Source organism: Pteronotus mesoamericanus, unplaced genomic scaffold, assembly GCF_021234165.1.
Source record: "Pteronotus mesoamericanus isolate MK-2021 breed Mesoamerican mustached bat unplaced genomic scaffold, CSHL_Meso_final contig_116, whole genome shotgun sequence".
Lineage (NCBI taxonomy): Eukaryota > Metazoa > Chordata > Mammalia > Chiroptera > Mormoopidae > Pteronotus > Pteronotus mesoamericanus.
The window spans coordinates 30,687,495-30,709,248 of NW_026555027.1; the positions used below are offsets into that span (position 1 = coordinate 30,687,495).

The 21,754-nt window shown below is 35.9% G+C and overlaps 1 protein-coding gene across 1 annotated transcript in view; it reads right to left on the reverse strand.

The window, feature by feature from the left end:
• Positions 1 to 21,754, reverse strand: part of WDR49 (WD repeat domain 49) — a 127,672-nt gene that overhangs the window by 89,744 nt on the left and 16,174 nt on the right. The window contains 7 exon segments of the mRNA XM_054575642.1: positions 8,194 to 8,280; positions 8,283 to 8,327; positions 8,330 to 8,363; positions 9,209 to 9,381; positions 12,707 to 12,710; positions 14,621 to 14,854; positions 14,857 to 15,060. Coding sequence (XP_054431617.1) covers positions 8,194 to 8,280; positions 8,283 to 8,327; positions 8,330 to 8,363; positions 9,209 to 9,381; positions 12,707 to 12,710; positions 14,621 to 14,854; positions 14,857 to 15,060 — 781 coding nt within the window.

Consider the following 21,754-nt stretch of genomic DNA (forward strand, 5'->3'; position numbering starts at 1 on the left):
CAGGGGAATGCAAATTAAAACCATAGTTGATGAGTACAGTTCCCATTTATTAGACGGGTAAAATTTAAACATAAGTATAATACCAAGGTTTGTGAGGATCTGGCCAACCAGGATCTCTTATGCCCTTGTGAGAATGTAAACTGATGCAACCAGTTTGAAGAACAACCCTGCAACAGATGGCAAAGTTGGCACTGGCACTTACAGGCAGGTAAACCGAAACCCACACCTCAGCAGTTTCAGTCCTTAGCATGTGAGCTGAAAAGACTCCACATATGTGCACATGAAGTATGTTAAGAAGGTTCTAAAAGTAGGATTTGTAGTGGCAAAAAAAATGAGAGCTTCCTGCATATCAGTCAACAAGAAACTAAATAAAAGGGGGGAAAGTCTACAGCATGAGGTATAATGGAGGGAAAACCACTTAAATCAACATAGATCTATCTCACACTGTGAACTGATACAAATTGCAGGAGAACACAAACAGTATGACATATTGATATAAGGCTTAAAAACATGCAAAATGATACTACATGGCACTTACTGATAAAACTCATGTCATGAAAATAAAAGATATGTATGAAAAAATAAATTTCTGTTAGGTAATACTTTGAGGGAGAAAAAGACAATTTGATCATGTCTGTTATTAAGATGTTAACTTTCTACTTTTCTGTTTTCTTGCCATTTAGTCATTTTTAAAAAAGCATTAAGGAAAAGGCCCTGTTATCAATCCTCGTCCTCCTGTGTGTCAAAATGACCCCGAGTCACAGCCATCGGGTAATGTGGAAAAAGGGATTTACAAATGAAAAATTGTACCTAAAAACTAAGTAAGTAATGCTATTAGGTAAGTGCACCTAAAGTAAGCTAGAATAGGATCACTCTACATCACTTGCCAACAGGTTCACTTGTAGCAGAGTGAAAATTGAGCCGCTTCTAACTAGGAATTCTTAGCATTTTTCCAGGCTTTTACTTCATGAGTCATGTGACTAAGGAAAACACCCTGCTTTGAATTTCCTTTGATGTTCTTTTATTTGAGGGCATTTATTTTCAGTTTATAATGCATTTCTTATTTTGAAGTTGGAGTTCCATTCTCTGAGATCACCACAGCGCTTTCTCTGTTCTGAGCAACTAACATTTGAAAGAAGAAAGATAGAAACAACTCTATTTACACTACTTTTAAAAATCGAAATGTATTGCCTTGGCCAGTATGGCTCAGTTGGTTGGAGCGTTGTCCCGTGGCGGAAGGGCTTCAGGTTCAATTCTCATTAGAACACATGCTTGGGTTGCAGGTTCTATCTCCAGTCCAGGTGTGTTCAGCAGGCAATCCATGCTTCTCTCTCACGCTGATGTTTCTCTCTCTCTTCCTCTCACCCTTCCTCTCTCTCTAAAAGCAATGAAAAATAAATGTCCTTGGGTGAGGACAAAAATTTTTTTAATTTTAAAAAAATAAAAATGCATCTAATTCAGGACTACTAAGCAATTTTTTTTTAAATAATGCAATTAATTTAATGAGTTTTCAAAATGCTGATTGGACCCATGTTCATGATACAAATGGATCTTACCCTTCCATCAGGCTCCGAACAATCTATAGGCAGAGATGTCTTTCTTCTAACCCAGGCAGTCAGCTTACAGCATACACTGGGTTTGTGTGCTCTAAACACAGTGAGGGAACTAGCAGGAAAGGCGAGTGTTCTAGCTAACTCAGTGGTGTGCCACACTTTTGTCTGGAGGACTGATTTAGACACAGAGAAGTGGAGCAACACACAAACAAGACACTAAATCTGGCTTCTCTTCCAAACTCAGTCCCTATCAATTACAAAGTCTCCCTGAGGAAACAACCTGGCATCTGTATCCTAAATTCCCTGGCACAGCTCCATTAATTAGCACAGCAATTAGTGGTGTTATCAGTTCTGTTTTGTACTTTCTTCTGGCCATGATCAAACAAAGAGGGCAGGACACATTTCAAGGTAATAAAAAATCAATAGGGTTTTTGGATTTTTTTTTTCTTTTTTGCTGGTGGTTGGGTGCTCACTCTTTCAATAGCTGCACCTCCATTCGGTGGTTTCCAAGGTTTCCAATGATGTTGTCTCTGTGAGAAGGCAATTATTTGGGACCAAAAACAGGAAAATTCTCTGAGATTTAAGATATTTATGTCTTGCCACTATTGCCCGAAATCTCTGTACTTACTTTGTAAAGCATTTCAGAATGTAATTATTTTTCCATTAAAAGATGACATAGAGCCTCTCAGACAAGATGAAAACATTTTCTCTTTCCAAGTGTTAAATAAGAAGTCTGAACCTTATCTTAAAGCAGTACGCTAATATTCATGGCTGAAACTGAGTTTTTCTTTTGAAAGTTCAGTTTTACAGCTATTTTATTCTTAGCTTCAATGAAATGTCTTTGTCATACAAGCTCATGTATTTCTTTCTTTTCTCAATTGTATATTGTCTCTTCACACTGAGAAGAAAATCAGCAAAGATATTTCTTAAGGAATTCTAAGAATATCAATTCACATTGCTAGGGTAAAAAGAATGTCAAATGAAGGCAGTCCTTGGTTGCTCGCTCCTGATAAAAGTCAGCACACCAAGGAGCATAGTCACAACGAAGCCTATTGTCCCATATTTGACTCCAGCCCCCTCCTCTTCCCTGTCTCCTCATTTCACGCTTCCTCCTTTCTTCTCATATTGAAATAACTGAGCTGCAAACAAGAAAACAGAAAGGTTTTATTTAATTTATATTGCTAAATCTGAGAAAAGGCAGTTGTTAATTGGTTAGGACTGAAGTAGGTTCCCCCTTTCAGAAGTGCTTGAGCTTCAAATCTAAAACTTCAAAGAAGAGAGATTCTTATACGTATACCTCACCTTTCTATACTCTACATTCTTCTTTTTGAGTTCTCTTCTCCTGAATTTCAACACCCATTCATATAGTATTAAACTACGCATTATTTGTAAATATAATTTTCTCAACCAACCATTTTCTTTTAACCATAAATAATTCTCTATTTAATTTTTCTCTTGTCCTAAATTTTTTTAAATTCTTTTTTATTCTTATTCTAGTACAGTTGTCTCCATTAATTTTTTAAAAGCATTCTACAATTATACTTAGAAAGATTTTATTTTTGTTTATCTCTTTTCTTTCTGAAATAGATTTCAATAACATTTACCCAATGTCTTGGAGCATTTGAGTTGCTATTACAAAATACATAGACTGAGTGGATTAAACAACAAACGTCTATTTCTCAAAGTTCTGGAGGCTGGGAAGTCCAAGATCAAGGCACTAACAGATTCAGTGTCTGGTCATGGCCCATTTTCTGGTTCACAAATGGCCTACCTCTTGCTGCCCCCTCACATGGAGAAGAGGTGAGCAAGCTCTCTTAGGTCGTTTTTATGGGAACATTAACCCCTTTCACAAGAGCTACACTTTTGTGTGCTAACTGCCTCCCAAAGGCGCCACCTCCTGATAGCGTTACATTGGGGTGGAGGTGGGGTCAGGATTTCAACATGTGAATTTGGGGAGGACACAAAAATTCGGTCTATAGTAATTTGTCTCTGTACCGCCCCCAAATTCATGTCCTTCTTGCATGCAAAGTACATCCCCACGGCCCCAAAAGTGTTCTCATTACAGCATTAACTCTAAAGTTTACATTCAAGTCTCATTTAAATAACCTTTACTTCTGATATAACTAAGATTCAGGATACAATTCACCCTGAGGCAAATCCTTCCCCAAACTGTAGGCTTGTATAACCAAACAAGTTACGTGCTTTCAAAATATATGTTGCAATGGGTATTTAATAGGCACTCATATTCTGAAAAGAGAAATAGGAAAGAAGGAAGGAGTATTAGGTCCCCAGCAAATACAGAACCTAACAAGGTAAACTCAGTTAAACTTTAAGGTTCAGGGCTCCTTTTTGTCTTGATGCTCTGTGTTCCAGACCCACTGGAATAGCAACGTCACCCCCTCGGGCACTGTCCTTGCCTTGGCAGGACTCCACTCATGCTGGACCTCTCTGACACGGCCCCTGTCATATAATGGCTCCACTGGCTCATTCCATGCCACAGGTCTCTGTAGCTGCTGCCTCCCTTCCACTAAGGGAGTAGTCTGGGGTATCTTGGCCCACCTGAATCAGAGAGGCAGTCCCACCCTTTGAAACCTCTCTGCAATACCCCAGAAGAAGAGATCCAGCATTTTGAAGACATAGAAATAGAATCTAACTAGCTTTAACTGGTGTGTCTCAGTGGATTGAGCACTGGCCTGCGAACCAAAGAGTCTCCAGTTCAATTTCCAGTGTAGGGCACAGGCCTGGGTTGAAGGCCAGGTCCCCAGCAGTGGGTGTGTGAGATGCAACCACACATTGATGTTTCTCTCCCTTTCTCCCTCCCTTCCCCTCTCTAAAAATAAATAAATAAAACCTTTAAAAATATATTTTAAAAAAAGGAATCTAACTAAAGTATAGTATAACAATTAAAGAAAAAAACTAAATAAAAAATTTAAAACTTCCATAACTTGTAGAAAAATATCAAGCATCTAACATGCACATAATGGAAAGCCCATTAGGAAATGAAGAAAGGAGGGACAAAAACCTGGAAAAAAATAACATTAAAAATGTTTTCAAACTTAATAAGATTAGAGATCTACATATCTGAAAATCTCAATGAAGAGCAAGCAGAATAAACACCCCTCCCCCCAAAAAATAGTAGGGCACATCACAATCAAATTGCTTAAAATCAGTGGAAAGGAAAAATCATATAAAACATTATATTATGTGTTAGAGGGGACACTGTGGAGAATAAAGGCCATATTTCCTGCTCTAAGAAGATTGTTTTAATTTTTGGTTTACGTATAATTTTGATTTGCATGTGAGGTATCCAAATTTATCTGTGGTATTGGGAAGGCTGACAGGACCCAAATTCTGATGTGGTACAGAAATTTGTAGGACTGGTTCACCGATTGAGCATCATCTGAAAGCCAGATTTTAATGAGTTAACCCAGGAAAAAACTAAATTGAGAATCTTGCAAGTCATGCAAGGAAGAGTTCATCTGCACTAAATCGATAAAGAGGTAAAATAAGGGGTTTGGTAAGGGCAAAGGAAGTTTCAGAAACAACGCGGGCAAGAAATGTTCTTCTTTGAGGGAAGATCTGGAATATCACAGAATAAAAGATCCTTCAAAGGTAGTCAACATCAAGAAGGCAAGCTGGGAAGACAGATCATTGGGCCCTGTCAGGCATCTGTGATCTGCAAGTAGAACATTCCCCACCTGGAGACGGAAGTCTTTGTAGGCCATTCTAAAATGGCTCATCACGCCACATTTTTAGACCCCAAATCCTGAAGATTCTTGTTTCAGAAAGTTGTTTCTCTCTTGCTTTATCATTGCTATTTTCTCATGATCAAAAGACTTCTAACTAGCCAGTTTGATAGCAGTTTCTTTTTTCTTTTTCTTTTCTATTTTTTATTATTTTTTACATTTATATTTTTGACACGTTTGACAATATAATTGTTTTTCCCCACCACTTCTTCCCTCCACCCCACCCACCCCTACCTCTCATCCTCAATTCTACTCTCTTCTGGCTTTGTCTCTGGGTACTTTATACTTGTTCCTTGATGACCTTTCCCCACTTTCTTTCTTTGTCCCCCAACCTATCCTGGACAGAACTACCAAATGAACCTTTCCTAAACACTGTCTGCATTCGGTCTGTCCAAATTTCCTCAAAAACCTTCAATGCTTTACTGTTTCATTTTCTATCAAATGTGAATTGGCCTAGTTGTCAAGATTATCCAACATATGTCCTTATTAGATATATTTATTTCTATTTCTTCAATATTCAGTCTCTTATCTCTTCAGGTCCATATCTTCCTCCATCATTGTCATGCCTCTGGTCTACCTTTACTCACATTCCCCCTGCTCCCTCTTTTTCTCTCACTTATCCATCCTTCAAGTACCACCACCCACCTACCCATGAAAGTTTTGCTCATGGCTTTTTCAGCTTAAGGATTACCATAGAAGTCAAAACCTTGTTTATGTGATTTAATAGTTAATTTTTTTGTGCCATGGTACAACGTTCTAATAAATTATTTTATATTAGTATTTAATTCTTATTTATATGCTAAGTTAGGTTTAAGCCTATGACTAATCTGTTCTATAGTCGCCAATGCCTAATGGTTTTAAAGCACATAAAAGATAAATAATTGTTGATTGATTGACACACCAAGTTCACAATTTAAATAAACTGGCCAATGTAAATATATCTTCTCAGCTATCCTTATAAAGATGTTGTACTTAGTTATAATGACTTTTGATTCCAGAAACTAAGATATATGTAATCCAAGTTAGATAGCAAAGATCCCTAGTATTTTTTACATATAAAACTTTCCTGTAGTCAATTCCTAATTGCAGTGATTTAGAGGCTAAACTACAAAGTTAGATTCCTTAGTTTATAAACACAAATCTACTGATACTAAACTAAGTTCTAATGTTCTCTTTCAGTAGACAAGAAAGCCACAGACCAGAATGGTACGTCAGAAATATGATGAGCAATGATAATCACCTGTTAGGTGCTTGATATGCACATTCACCGAGAGAAAAGCCTTTGTCCCTCAACTAAACAGACAAATGTTCTTTAACAGTTTACTTCACCAATAGAGTTGTTTTTGAGAGGTTTAAATGATATTGTGACAGGATCTAGCGTGAGAATTTTCATTCTTCTCTTGAGTATAAAAAGTATTTAAACATTAATCATGTTCATAAAAACAATCTCAGTTTTAAAACATTACTTGTTACATCCCCAGCCTTTTAAAAACATATTTCTATTAGCTGCTTCTCTGTAATTATTCATATTCATATAAGGTCATGGAACTCAAATAATACACTAAAATTCAGGAAACCTACTATAAGTAGATTTCAAGAACTATGGCTTTATTAACATAGTCTACCTAGTCTTTGGTTTATATATTAAAATATCATGGTTGTTTGGAAGCAGCTTCAATAGCTCTCTATAGTTTCTAGCGCTGTGAGCTTTGTTTCCATGTTATGAAATGTAACACAATTTTGTGCCTGTCATGCATAGTTGATGGCCATAAAATATCATCATTTGTGTTTCCCACTATTAATATCTTGACAGAATTAAAGGATCGTTAGAAAGCACCAAAGACATGGTATGATTTATACTGAAGGAAAAAATGCAGTATCTATAGGCTTTCACATAGAATAGTTTTATTGTGGGTCATGCATTAAAGAATTACCAACCTCCTAAAACCCGAAAATGACACAGCTACAGTGAAAGTCAAGTTGGGTCCATTTTGACTGCCTCTTCTTCAAAGTATGTCAGGAATAGACTTACAATGTAACAGTCAATGAGATTGTGAGTTTTCCTTCCTTTCCTCAGCCATTACATAATGTAGCAATTTAGAAATGAGAGAATTACCATAGTTCTTAGTGTCTGCACCAAAGGAGATATAGAGAGCAGATATTGCATATTTGGATCTTAAGCCATCGGATGCACATTTTCTAAAATTTAGGCATATTGTGAAACTAATACACTCATTGGTGACTAGATTTATGAAAGTCCTGGCTTGCTATAGATTCTTTTTTATAAAGTAATCTTATCATACAGAAAAATGTTGCCCAAACACTCTCAATCAGAGGAACTCAGCCATTATACCAAAAAAAGAGGAAAAAATACAAAAGATAATTAAGAAGATCCCATTGATTGCACGAGGAAAGGAGGATGGGCGGAGAGGGAAGACGGCATAAGGGGGACAAATGTTAATAGAAAAAATACAATAAAAAAGAAAGAAAGAAGATTCCATTAGCCCTACTGATACATTTCCATGAGGACATAAACAAAACAAAGGAGCGTTTTTTGAGAAAACTTGTTAAATTCTTTTATTAAGCAATCCTGAAGCGACTAAATGAGACTAGTTAGGATCAGAGTTGGATTCTGTGACAATTTTCTCCCTTCTCTTGAGATATTTTGAGTACATTGCTCACCAAAATTAATTGTGTGAGGAATAACTGAGAAGGAAATAAAAGAAAGAAAGAATTCCTGCCAGTAGGCGGGGGACAGCAGAGGGTCCAGGACACAACTTGACAGCCAGTTACAGGTTTCTAAACGCAAACATTTTGTGTGAAATACTTTCATCAAAGAATATAAATGTAGAAGTCAAAGGACCATTTCATTCATTGTAGTGGAAACTCAGTACCTTGCCTGACCCCCTCTCCCTGATGAAGTTTGTGCCTTAATGTATAGCAACGTTTGTGATGTCCAGAGAGCAGTTCTGCCCAGTTCATGTCACCGTGGCCTCTTCATCTTCACATGCACTAGCTGGACACTCAGAGACATCATGGTTGTCGTGAAAACAATTGCTTGAACCTTGAGAGAAACAGTGAAAGAAAAGCAAACAAGGGCAAAGAAATAATTGCAAGATAATTCTACATTCTTTAAGACTAATAAAAAAATTGAATTAATAGTAAATTCTTTAATATCATTTACAGGATGCAAGCAGTAATATTAAAAGACAGAGAAATTACAACGTTAGTAAGGCAGTTACCAAAGGCGGTTCATTTGCTTCTATGATACACTAGTCATTTAAAACAGTAAGAATGAAAATATTTCACAATTATGAAAGGAAATTGTTCAAATTAGATTACTCAAGAGTTCACAGGCCTATTCTAGTGTCATTCTATAAGTAATAATTTCACAGAGGTCAGGTGGAATTTGATAGGAAGACAGAAATCACTGCATCCGTGTCTGGCGTCTGCGCTGCCCTCTGTAATGCATCTGCCCTTCGTTACATGATACAGAGAACAGTCACTTTCCAGGGGGCTGGTACGGAGAAACCTGAAACCTTGTGAATGAAAATAAGAATACTTAATTTGAAAGAATGAGAGATAAATTTAGACATTTGATAGTGTTTATTAATATTAGGATCTAATAGATTATAAGCATCCTGTGATAAAAAAAGTGAAAAAGTTTTTAAATATGAAAACTGAGATTATACATAGTCAAAAAAACCCACAATGCAAATTGTTTTTTATAGACAAGAAGGGATATTGTGGCCTAATCCATGTTTTTCTATGTCCCTCATATGTGGTCTTATAATCTATAATGTAGTTCAATTAGAAGGTCACATTTACTGCATTTTATTCCTATATTTAGCTATTGTTTGATGAATTAATTGATAGTGTAGTGTTCAATGTTACGGTTCCCTTACTTACCTTTCCAGCTACATCCCCAAAAGACAGAATTGATTCATTGGTATCAAGAGGATCATACCAATAATCCATGCAAACTGGTGTTCCTTTCAGGCCTTAGAGTTTATATTGACAGGGAAATCCTTCTTTGGACAGCAGATCGTAGAAACAAATCTCTTTACTTGTAAAAGCCACCGCTGTGTAAAGTAGCAAAGCAGAAAGTCAGAAAGCATTTCTGATGGAATTAGTGAAATCAATATGCAAAGCAGACATTTTCCTTGAGGAAAATGATTCTTAAGAGCATTACAGAAGTATAGCATGGTGCACAAATGTGTTTTATTCTAACTTTGGACACTAACCAAGAAAAAAATACTTCTCATTGAAGTCATTTGAACATTCTTGTCTGTCTTCACTTTATACACCCACCAACTTCCATCCATGGAGACTAGATGACTAATCACAAAGGAAAAATAAAGACACAGAGAGCTACAACTTCACACAGTCATACCAGAGACATTTCAAACCATGTTTCACAAAGCAAGCAGAAGCTTTCACACAAATCAATTGATTAAAATTTGGTAAGAAACATCCCTAAGTCATATAATATCCTAAAATTTATTTTTAAAGGGTAAATGAATTTGTCAATAAAATGGACAAAATTCACCTAAACTAACTCAGAAATAAAAGATACACATTACTAAAATCATAAATAAAAGAGTGAATATTATTATCAACTTTATAGAAATAAAAAAAGATTCTAAGAGAATACCATGAACAATTGTATGCCAACAAAAAATTTTGACGAAATGAATAAATTCATAGAAACACATAAACTATGTAAACTAACTCAAAAGGCATACAAAAACTCAGCAGATGTATAAGAAGTAAAGACACTAAATTAGTAATCAAAAAATTTCCATGAAGAAAATCCCAGTTCCAGGTGACTTCACTAATAAATTTGACCAAACATTTAAGGAATCAACAAGAGTCCTTCTAAAACTCTTCCAAAAAAAAAGTGGAAGAAATACTTCACAAATCATTTTATCATGACAGTGTTATCCTAATACCAAATCACACAAAGACATCACAAAAAAAAAGGCAGATCAATTATCTCTAATAAATATAGAAGTAAAAATCTTTGAATAAATATTAGCAAACTGAATCCAACAACATATAAAAAAGATGACACATCATTACCCAGTTTTGTGTAAATATATATGTGCGTGTGTGTGTATATGGTCTGTCCAGAAGGTATACAGCCATGTAATGTTAAAAATAGAGACATTTATTGAAGAAGATATAAGATACAAGAAACATTGTATATAGGACAATGATGCCTAAGTCCCCTTCAAAGTAGGTACCTTGGGACCTCACACATTTCTTCAAATCATCATCAGCTACCCTGTCATATTTCCCTGAATCTCATCAATGCTCTGAAATTTCTTCCCTTTCAAAGGTGATTTTAGTTTTGGGAAAAGCCAGAACTCACAAGGCACCAAATCTGGGCTGTAGGGGGGCTGAGTCACCTGAGTGATTCAATGCTTTGTCAAAAAACTGCATGAGATTTGAAGCATGAGTGGGTGTGTTGTTGTGATGAAGCTGCCAATCACCAGTTGCCCATAGCTGTGGCCTTCTGAATCATTTGAATAGTTCCTATGGAGGAATGTTCAAGCTTAATGCAAGATTTATTGCCCTACTCACTCAGTCATTTTGAATGCAACGGCCACACAGTACACATGCTCACGCAATGGCATCTACCTAGTACAGTGAAGTTATCATTGTTCATGCATGTGTTCTCCTTCGTTGCCAAGTTATATCCATGTCACTCAAACCATTCTCATTATATGAACAATGGCTGGAGTATTTTCAGGACAGACCTTGTATATTAAGAATGAAAGATTAGTTTAACATACAGGTACAATCAATGTAATACAACATATTAATAGAATAAAGGACAAAACCTGTATGATTATCTCAATAGATACAAAAAAAGCATTTGATAAAATCCAAACATTTTTATAATAATTCTTACCAAACCAGGAATAGAAGAGAACTTCTTTAACCTAATAAAGTGCATGTACCAAAGAAAAACAAAATCCACGGCTGATATGATAATTGTGAAAACCTGAGTATATTCTCCCTAAGATCAAGAACAAGATGAGAATTTTTACTCTTAACACTTTATTCAACACTGTGCTGAAGTTTCTAGCCAAGGGAATTACGCAAGAAAAATAAATAAAAGCATCCAGATTGGAAAAAGAGGATTTAAATTATCTATGTTAGTAGATGGCACGATCCTATATACAGGAAACCCTAAAGAATGAACAACTAACAACAATGACAATAACAAAAACAAAGATTAGAACTAATAAATAAGTTCAGCTAAGTTGCAGGACATAAGATATTTTTTAAAAAATCTACTGCATTTTATATACTGGCAATGAGCAATCTGAAAATAAAATTACCAAAAGCAGTGTTGAAAAAATGGAAACACAAAAAACATACAGGAATACAATATTTGTAAAGTGTTCATTTGATAAATGTATAAACCTAGAATATATAAATACCTGCTCAACCTTAATAGTAAAAAAATTAACTCAATAAAAAATAAACAAAAGATTTGAACAGATATTTCACCAAAAAGGATATACAAGTAGCAAATCAGTACATGAAAATATACTCAATATTATTAGTCATCAAGGAAATTTGAATTAAACTCACAGTACAATAAAATACAAACCTATTCAAATGGCTCAAATTAAGGAACAAAAAACCTGACCATACCAAGTATTGGTGAGGATGTGCTATATCCATACAGTGGAATATTACACACCAATACAAAGATAAACTACTGATATACCCAACAACATGGAAGTATCTCAAAATAATTTAGCCAAGTTAAAGAAGCCAGACAAAAAAAAGTATACACTATGATACTGATTATATTAAAGTCTATAAAATGCAAACTAATCTACAGTAACAGAAAGCCTATCTGTGGTTACCTGACAAGGAAAGATGGGAGGAATTGGAGGGAAGATTACAAAAGATATGAGGAAAGTTTTCAGGGTGATGAATATGTTCATTATCTTCATTGTACTCTTGAGTCTACACAGGTATATAAATGTATTAAAATCTATTAACTTTGATACTTTTAATATGTGTAATTTATTTTGTGTAATTATACTTCAATAAAGCTATTTTTAAAAGGAACTAAAAGCAACATTCTTGAAGCTTCTATGTTGAGTAAGTACAAAGGAAAGGCTAAGATTTATCAGTCCTGGAAAGGAGAAACAGAGCAGCATAATCATTACATAATATAGCAACACAAACATTACAGTATAAGAACAGAATGCTGCACACAGGCATAAAAAAAAATCTGAACTAGAACTATATTTTAAGCCATACCAGTTAAGCATTAACACCAGGTCCTCAGCAAGAAGGAACAAGATATGATGTTAGTTGACACTATGGAGGCAGCGAAGGCTGCAGCTCAGGTTCTGAAATCAGGCTGCTTCCCTTTACAAATCTTGCAACACTGATTACATCCTGTGTGACTGGGGCAAACTTCATAGCCTCTCCTTGCTCAGTCTCTAACTGTTAAAGTGGGTATAATATCCACTTCATGGTAATATTGAGGGGATTAAGAGAAAAGAAAAGGATGTGTCACATAGGAAGCTAATGAGGACGGTAATTCTTAACGGTTCCATGAAGTAGAGAACACTATTTCCCACTTAAAAAAGAAAAAAAAAACTTTGCTCTTTGGAGAAATGGCTGATTCTGGGTCTAGCATAATAAATATAGGAGATGAGCCTGGAACATCTGTCATACCAGAAGGCAAAGAAGTTTTCAAAGACTCTTAGGGTTATATCAAAAAAGACTCAGAAGCAGACATATATCAGTTCCACTGACCAAAAATGGTACAATTTTGGGCATGGAATAATAACTCAGTGAATGGACACAATTTAAATTTGTTTAAACCCATGAGTTTGTAATGATATTGACAACAACAATGATAGTAGTACTCATGTTTTATCTTCAGAGGACATTAACAAACCAGCTCAATATTTTGAATACTGGTAAATAAAAGTAAAGAATTAGGCAATTTGTACTACATGATAGCTAAATACTTGACAGGGGAATTTCTTTTTATAGAGGTATTCCAGTTTATAAAGGAAAAAGAAATGATGGAACTAATATGTCATCATGTTGCAGCTATCGCTGTTAACATCCCAAGAAGAGAGAGAACCAGGACTCCTGCACCTCCTGATTGAGGAACACCTATCAGAGCTTTAAACTTAACTGCCCGTTTACTTGAAACACAGAGAACAAGTGGACATGTTAACAGCCCCAGGTAAATATAATCTGTAGATCTAGAGTGCGGAAAAGTCTAAAGGACAGATATCTAATTTCTTTAACAAAATATCAACCAGCAACAATAAAAAAAATGCAAGAATAAAGAAGAGGCAAAGGAAAATGTGTAGATCAAAAGAGACATATCAACTATTTACAATGTTTGAACTTTATTTGGATCTTGGTTCAAACTAACTTTCAATCAATCAAGTTATAAACTATTGAAAATCATAAGATTAGGAAATATGAACATGACTGAATATTTGATGATATTAAGGAATTATTGCTATTTTTATTAAATGTGATAGCAGTATTATGATTATACTAAACAGAGACACATTTTCAAAGTATCAAATGTTTACAGGTTAAATGACTGGATGTTCTGGATTTCAACAGAGAGGAGATATAGATGAAACAAGATTGACTGTGATTATAAAATGGTTAAGGGTGGACATTGGTTCTTAATACTATTATTCATGTTTGTGCATGAGTTTAAAATTTTTCAAGGTGAAGTTTGCCACCTATTTAATATGAAAATATGAAGAACCTAAATTCTTTAAGCTGCCTCCTTCTCATAAATTGATTTTCCTTTCAGTATTTTACCTTGTTCATAGGCATAGTTATATAAAGATATTTGGACTGAGTGGGCCACACACGTTAGAATTCAGAAAATGATTAGTACAGGGGTCAAAATCATCAAAATGAGACAGGCAGCTCCCCGTAATTGCACTCAGTTGTGCCGTGCATTGTAGAGCCCCTCAGATCTGCATACAGACCCATGATTCTGCTGCAAACTATATAGTCATAAAGTTCTCATTAGCTGGTAATGCAGCATGACCACACTTGGGGCAAAGCCAAACATCTGAGCAGGTATCAGCCGTGTCATTTAAAGGCACACAAGAGAATGGCTTGGAAAATAGAATAGCTCCCTTGCCTCTACTTGTATTCCCTCGAAGTCAGGTTAGAGGCCCAAAAGAGCAATGCAACCCTCTGTTCCTGCTGGTGTTATACTTCATACTGATCTGGACCCCTGTCCCATCGTTTGCCCTGCATACAAGCAGTAAATTCATTTCTAAAAGTTTGTACCTTGTTTACGTTTTCCAGAGAAACCAGACTTGTCGCCCACAGATGTTTAAGCTTGGCAGCATCCGAAGTGACAGGAAGTGCTTCTTGCAGCTTTAAATTCTCTCACCAGATTCTTAATAAACCTTCCTTGCTGACGGTCAAATAACAACTTGAGCTTTTTAAGATTAGTACTTTTTGAATGGTGTCCTTGTGTTTCACTGGGAAGAATTCAAGGTCTTTCCCCAGGGGAGTCACACAGTTGCCTTTGCTCATTCATCATTCTCATACAGTGTTAACAGCATAAATGAAGTCAACTTGTCCCAATTAATGAAGCCATCTTGGGCCACATCCACTTCGTCAAAGAGTTTCCCATATTCTTCCTTTGTGCCCCAACTGACAGTCCTCATCCTCTGCATAAACTCTTCTCTGGTCATACAAGTGATTTGACTTGGCTCTGGGTGCTAGAAAATGGGAGAAAAACAAGACAACAGTGAAGGCATCATAAGTGCCAGAGCATTGTGCTACTGCCCAAGGTTGATCTAATCAGTGATCCTTCGAAGGTGCAAAGAAAATTATCTCTTACTTTCTAGCAGTACTAAAGTGAATTGGTGCTGGGGAGAAAATATTGATCAGGCTACAAGCAGACATTCTCAACAACAAATGTCCTTGTAAGTGCAAGGGGGAGACAAGAGAGTCAGATTTGATATGATGAGCGAAGCACGGGTCAGAGCAATGCATGGCCATGGGCAAAGGAATGCAGGTGGCCTCTAGAGGCTGAAAAAAGGCAAAAATTTTTATTCTTCTGCAGAGCCTACAGAAGAAAGACAAGTCTAACATCGCCTAGATTTTATCTCTGTATAACCTAGTTTGGAATTTCTGACCTCTGGAACTATGAGATAATAAACTTGAGCATTTTAAGCTACTGAATTCATGGTAATTTGTTATAATATCCATAGGAAGTTAATACAGTGGTTTACAGAAAATGGGTGAATCCCTGAAGAAAGTTTAGCACAACCAGTTAATTACACAACGGTAGAAATTTAATCCAAGGGCAAGAAGTACACTTCTGTAAATATACACAAAGAAAAGTGAACCCATATACAGTTGATTTTTGTTACTCGTGGTAGTTACTTTTTATAAAGCCTCTATATACACAAAAGCAGCAGGTACTGAGCCACTGCTCCTAGAGAAAAATACAAGGTTAGGTTTCTTTGCACAGTATTTTTATCAATTGATTAACTCATAATTATGAATTATGTATGTTTTGGTTGAAAGACACCTTATTTAATGTATATTTTTAACTCATGACTGAATAAAATTTATCTAACACATGCATTTTCTTTATAAGGCACATCACAGTCTTCTTGCACTGGGAAACACTAGACAGCACTTTAGGACTACTTTTGGGTGCCATTTTAAAGAGTGAAATCACCAACAAGAAGCATAAAATGCAAGAAAAAAAACTTGGCTCTAAATAGACTACAAATAAGACACTTTTTTTTTAGTTTAAAATAATAGAATAGTATTTCAATTTTATTTGTATTTTTGATCATTTGTGAGAACAACATATTTCATCAATTTTTACCTTTTCTCATAACTGACTCTTAATATATGGGCCAGCATTTTTTTCATCATTTATCTCACTGTCTAGGTTTTTTTTTTTTTGCTTTTATTTTTTTAATTTATAAATCATGTTTATTCTATTACAGTTGCCTCACTTTTTCCCCCTTTACCCCCCTCCACCCACCCCCCCATCATCCCCCACAGTCAATTCCCACTCTGTTGTCCATGTCCATGGGTCATTCATACATGTTCTTTCTCTAGTCCCTTCCCCTTCTTTCCACCATTGTCCTCTTTCCCCCTCCCCTCTGGTCACTTTCAGTCTGCTCCATGTTTCCGTGCCTGTGGTTTACTTTGTTCATTAGTTTATTTTGTTGAATAGAATCCAGTTAGAGGTGAGATCATATGGTAATTGTCTTTCATCAACTGGCTTATTTCACTTAGCTTAATATTCTCCAGTTCCATCCATGTTGTCACAAAAGGTAGGAGTTCCATCTCTCTCTCTTTCTTTCCTTCTTAAATTGCAAATTGATTTTATTTATTTTTTTAATGTCAAAGTTAATTATAAAATATTTTTAAAAATTTAAAACCATTATAAAGTCTCAGCAATTAAACCAACATTACACCAGCACAGAAATAATCAAATAGATCAATGAAATATAATGAACATTCTAGAGACAAATGTATATATCTGATTAATAGATGTATGATTAAGTTGATATTTCAAATAATGGGTAAAATAAGGCTTATTCAACAAATAAGGTCAATGGACCACTATTACTTGAAATAAAACAAATATAGAGCCCTATTTCACACATTATACAAGAAATATTCAGGTGAGTTAAAAATTAATATGTAGAATCTAAAGAGTTTTAGAAGAAAACAGAACTAATATTTTTCATGACCTGAAGTAAAATATTCAGCCCCAGAAGCTATAAAGTAATATTGACAATATGACTATATTAAATATTTAACTATAGAGCAATATACATATAAAAAAAGTTAAAGGGCAAGGAATAGAATAGAAAAGTATTTGCAACACATCTAAAACATGGTTAATGGGTTTGGTTTTTTTAGGGAAAAAAGATCTACAAACCTTTAATCAATAAATGGATAAAGAATACCAAAAAGTCATTTAAAGCTTTTTTAAAAAAAATAATAGTAATAAGCAAGAAATATACTAAAACAGGTTTAGTTTCAACAAATAGTAAAGGAACAATTAAAATAACATCATTGTCACAATCAGATTAATGAGTATTAAAAATATTGGTAATATCAAGTATTGGCAACTCTAAAAGGAACTGGGTATTCATAGAAACTTTTTATTCATCTTAAAGCAGTCCCTTTAGCATATTTTGCAGTGCTGGTTTGGTGAAGGTGTATTCTTTTAGTTTTCTTTTGTCTGGGAAACTCCTTATTTTGCCTTCCGTTTTAATTGAGAGCCTTGCTGGGTAGAGCAGTCTTGGTTGCAGGCCTTTGCTTTTCAATACTTGGAATATTTCTTGCCAGTTCCTTCTCGCTTGTAGTGTTTCTGTTGAGAAGTCAGATGCTAGTCGTATCAGGACTCCCTTTATGTTACTACCTCTTTCTCTCTTGCTTGCTTTAAGATTCTCTGTTTGTCTTTGATATTTGCCATTTTAATGATGTGTCTTGGAGTGGGCTTCATTGGGTTCCTCTTGAATGGGACCCTCTGTGCTTCCTGGACTTGTGTGACTTTTTCTCTCCTCCAATTAGGGAAGTTTTCCATCATTACTTTTTCAAACAGGTTCTCTATCCCTTCCTCCTCTTCTTTTCCTTCTGGTATCCCTATTACATGGATATTATTACGTTTCAAGTTGTCCTGAATGTCTCTAAATGCCTCTTCATTCTTTTTTAATCTTTTTTCATTTTCTTCCTCTTTCTGGGAGCTTTTTTCTACCTTATCCTCCAGCTCGCTGATTCGGTCCTCAGCTTCCTCTGGCCTGCTTCTGATTCCTTCAACTGTGTTTTTCAATTCAGAAATTGTATTCTTCATTTCCTCTTGTCTCTTATTGATAGTTTCTATGTCCTTTTTCATGCTGATATAGTTTGCAATAAGTTCCTCATAGTTTCCCTGTAGTTTTTGGTAATTCTCTCTGAGCTCACTGAGCTCATTGAGCTTCCTTAGAACCGTTGTTTGGAACTCAATATCTGATAGTTTACTTGCCTCTATTTCATTTAGTTCTCTTTCTGGGGATTCCTCCCTTCCTTTTGAGTGGGGCGTATTTCTTTGTCTTCCCATTATTTGATACTCTTCTCTTTTGCTGCTCTTTATTAAGTTGATCTGTCTTGATTTCCTGACTTTGTGGTATGAACTTCTGTGGTTGGAGACCACTGCTTTTACTTTCTGGATCTGTCTCTGATGATGTCAGATGTCGTCCCTGTCTGACCTTAGGCAGGCTGTTCGAGACTTCCAGGAATCTACTGTTTGTGGCTGTCTCCTTCAGCTGTTAATCTAGTCATTCTGCACTCAGCAGGGCACCTTAGACAGCTCAGGGCAGGATGGAGTCCCTCCTGGGGGCAGGGTTGTTGGGTCTTCTCACACTGCTGCCATATGGGGGAGGAGTCAGCACTGGGATCCTGCCAGCTACTCTCTCCCTTCTCTCCCCAAAACCTCCGTTCACAGTCTCTCCTCAAGTGTCGCCAGCCCTCTCTGCATCCCCTTTAGCCAGGGATCTACGGTCTGTGGCTGCCACTCTGCACTCAGCAGGTGGCTTAGACAGCACAGAGTTGGGTGGAATTTCACCTGGGGGTGGGACTATTGGGTCCTTTGACTCTGGTGCCGCTCAGGGGGTGTGGTCTCTGCCTGAGCAAGATGGCTGCTGCCACATGGGGGAAGAGTCAGCACCGAGATCTCACCGGCTACTGTCTCAGTTCTCTCCCCACAGCTTCCTTCCCCAGTCTCTCATCGGTGTCTCTAGCCCACTCTGCCCCACCTTTGCCAGAGACCACGGTAAGTAGCTATAAATGAAAATTTATGCATTGGCCCTTTAAACAGTTCTTTTCATCTTCAGCCACCTGTCTCTGGTAGAGAGCAACACTGCCGTTTCTTGCAGCTGGCTGTTTTTTGTGTACTTTTTGGGCTCTGGTGTTGTAGGCTAGAGATCCCCGCTTTTGGTTTAGACCCCCCTCTTCTCAGGGGAATCCAACTGGCCGTTCCAATATCCTTCTGGTGCTGCTGCCCTTGGGCACCCTGCCTGCCTTCTCAGGTCTGTACCGCACTCCTTACCAGTTAGATTGCGCTAAAGCCGATTCTTCTGTTTCCGAGGTTGCAAGGCTCCTCTCACTCTTGTTCAGTTGTTTGTTCCAGGTGATTGCTCTACAATTTAGTTGTAATTCCAGGTTGGTCCTGGGAGGAGGTCAGTGTGACTTCCACTCACTCTTCCGCCATCTTGATTCTCCCAAATAAGACATTTTTTTAAAGTAAGAGAACAGAAATAAGAAAGTAAAATATTACCTTGTTGGACCTCAGCCTGGAGTATGCATATTGCAAGAGTAAAGATTTTTGCTACTCTGTATGTGTCTATGAACATTCATAAAATTGCCTTAAGTTGAACACAGGAATACATATATCTTTGCAAATAAATATTTTCAAGTTTTTTGGTGATATACTCAGAAGATGGATTGCTGAGTCATATGGCAATTCTATTCTTAAGTTTTTGAGGAAATGCCATACTAGTTTCCAGAATGGCTGCAAATTTTAGCAAGTAGGCAAATTCACAAATACAGAATTTATGAATAATGAAAATCACCCAATTTTCAAGAAAGTACATAGTTTAATATTGATGAATTGTTTAGTTTGGTGAAATTCATGAGAAAATCTACTTTCCCTATTACTTCAGAGCCAAAAAGTCAGGATTGATTGAGAGTTAGTTCTGGAAGGCAGCATATTGTGGAGCAGGTCAAATGGCTGTAGGTTTAATCTTGATTCCACCAGAACCTAGGGGAACTCCTGGGAGGTTACATTACTGATGAGTCTTCATTTCCACATCTATAAAATGAATATGGCTATATCAGTCACAAGAAAATTGTTATGAAGATTAACTGACATATCAATAGATAAAGAAAAAGCACTTGACAAAATTCAACACGTATTCATTATAAAAATTCTCAGTAAAGTGACAATAAAACAAAACTTCCTTAATTTGATAAAGGATATCTGCAACAACAACAACAAAACACACAATATGCATAAATGGTGAGAAACTTGAAACTTTTCTACTAAGACCATGTAAGTACAAGGCAAAAATGTCCCCTCTCATCATTGCTTTTCAGCATCATCCTGGAAGCTCTACATAATGCAATAAAACAAAAAAAAGGAAATAAGAGATATAAAGATTAGGAAGAAAGGAATAAAACTGCATTTGTTCTCAGATGACATGATCATCTATGTAGAAAGCCTGAAAGAACTGACAAAATTCTGGAACAAGTAAGTGATTACAACAAGGTTGTAAGATACAAGGCTAATATATAAAACTCAATGGCTTTCCTGTAAAAAAGCAATGAACAAATGGAATTTGATATTAAAACCACAATACCATTTATTTTAGCAGCCACAAAAGTGAAATACTTTTGTATAAGTCTAACAAAATACATATGTACAAGATCTATATGAGGAAATCGACAAACCTTTGGCTAATGAAATCAAGAAAAACTAAATAAATGAATAGATAGTCCATGTTCAAAACAGAAAGACTAAAAATAATCCAACGATTTCATGCAATTCCATACAAATTCCAGAAAGGTATTATGTGGATATCAAAAAACTGATTATAAAGATTTTATGGAGAGGCAAAAAGATCCACATAAGCTAACAAAATATTGAAGGACAAGAACAAAGTTGGAGGACTGACTCTCCCCAATTTCCAGACTTACTATGAAGTTATAGTAGCCAAAGCAGTGTGGTATTGGCATAAGAATAGACAAATATATCAATGGAACAGAATAGAGTGACCATATAACTATAGTCAACTGATCTTTGACAAAGGAGGAAATACAATGATGAAAAGATAATATTTTCAACAAATGCTGCTGGAATAACTGAACATCCACATGATTTCAAAAAATAAATTGAGACACAGATTTTATGTCCTTTACAAAATTAACTCAAAATGGATCACAAACCTCAATATAAAATGGAAAACAATAAAACTCCTAGAACATAACACAGAAACAAACCTAAATGATCTTGATTTTGTTGATGACTTTTTAGATGGAATATACAAAAAGCATGAATAATAAAAAAAATTTATAGTCTGGACTTCATTAAAACTAAAAGCTTCTGCTCTGTAAAATATAATGTCAAAAGGATGAAAAAGACAAGCATAGACTGAGAGAAAATATTTTCAAAAGATACCTCTGATAAAGAACTCCTCCAAAATCTACAAAGAATTCTTAAAATTCAATAAGAAAACAAACAATCCAATTAACTATGGGCTGAATATCTTCTCAGCAAAGATATACAGGTGACAAGCATATTAAAATCAGAGAACTACAAATTAAAACAACAATAAGATATCACTGCACACCTATTAGAATGGCCAAAATCTGGAACACTGAAAACACCAAATGCTGACA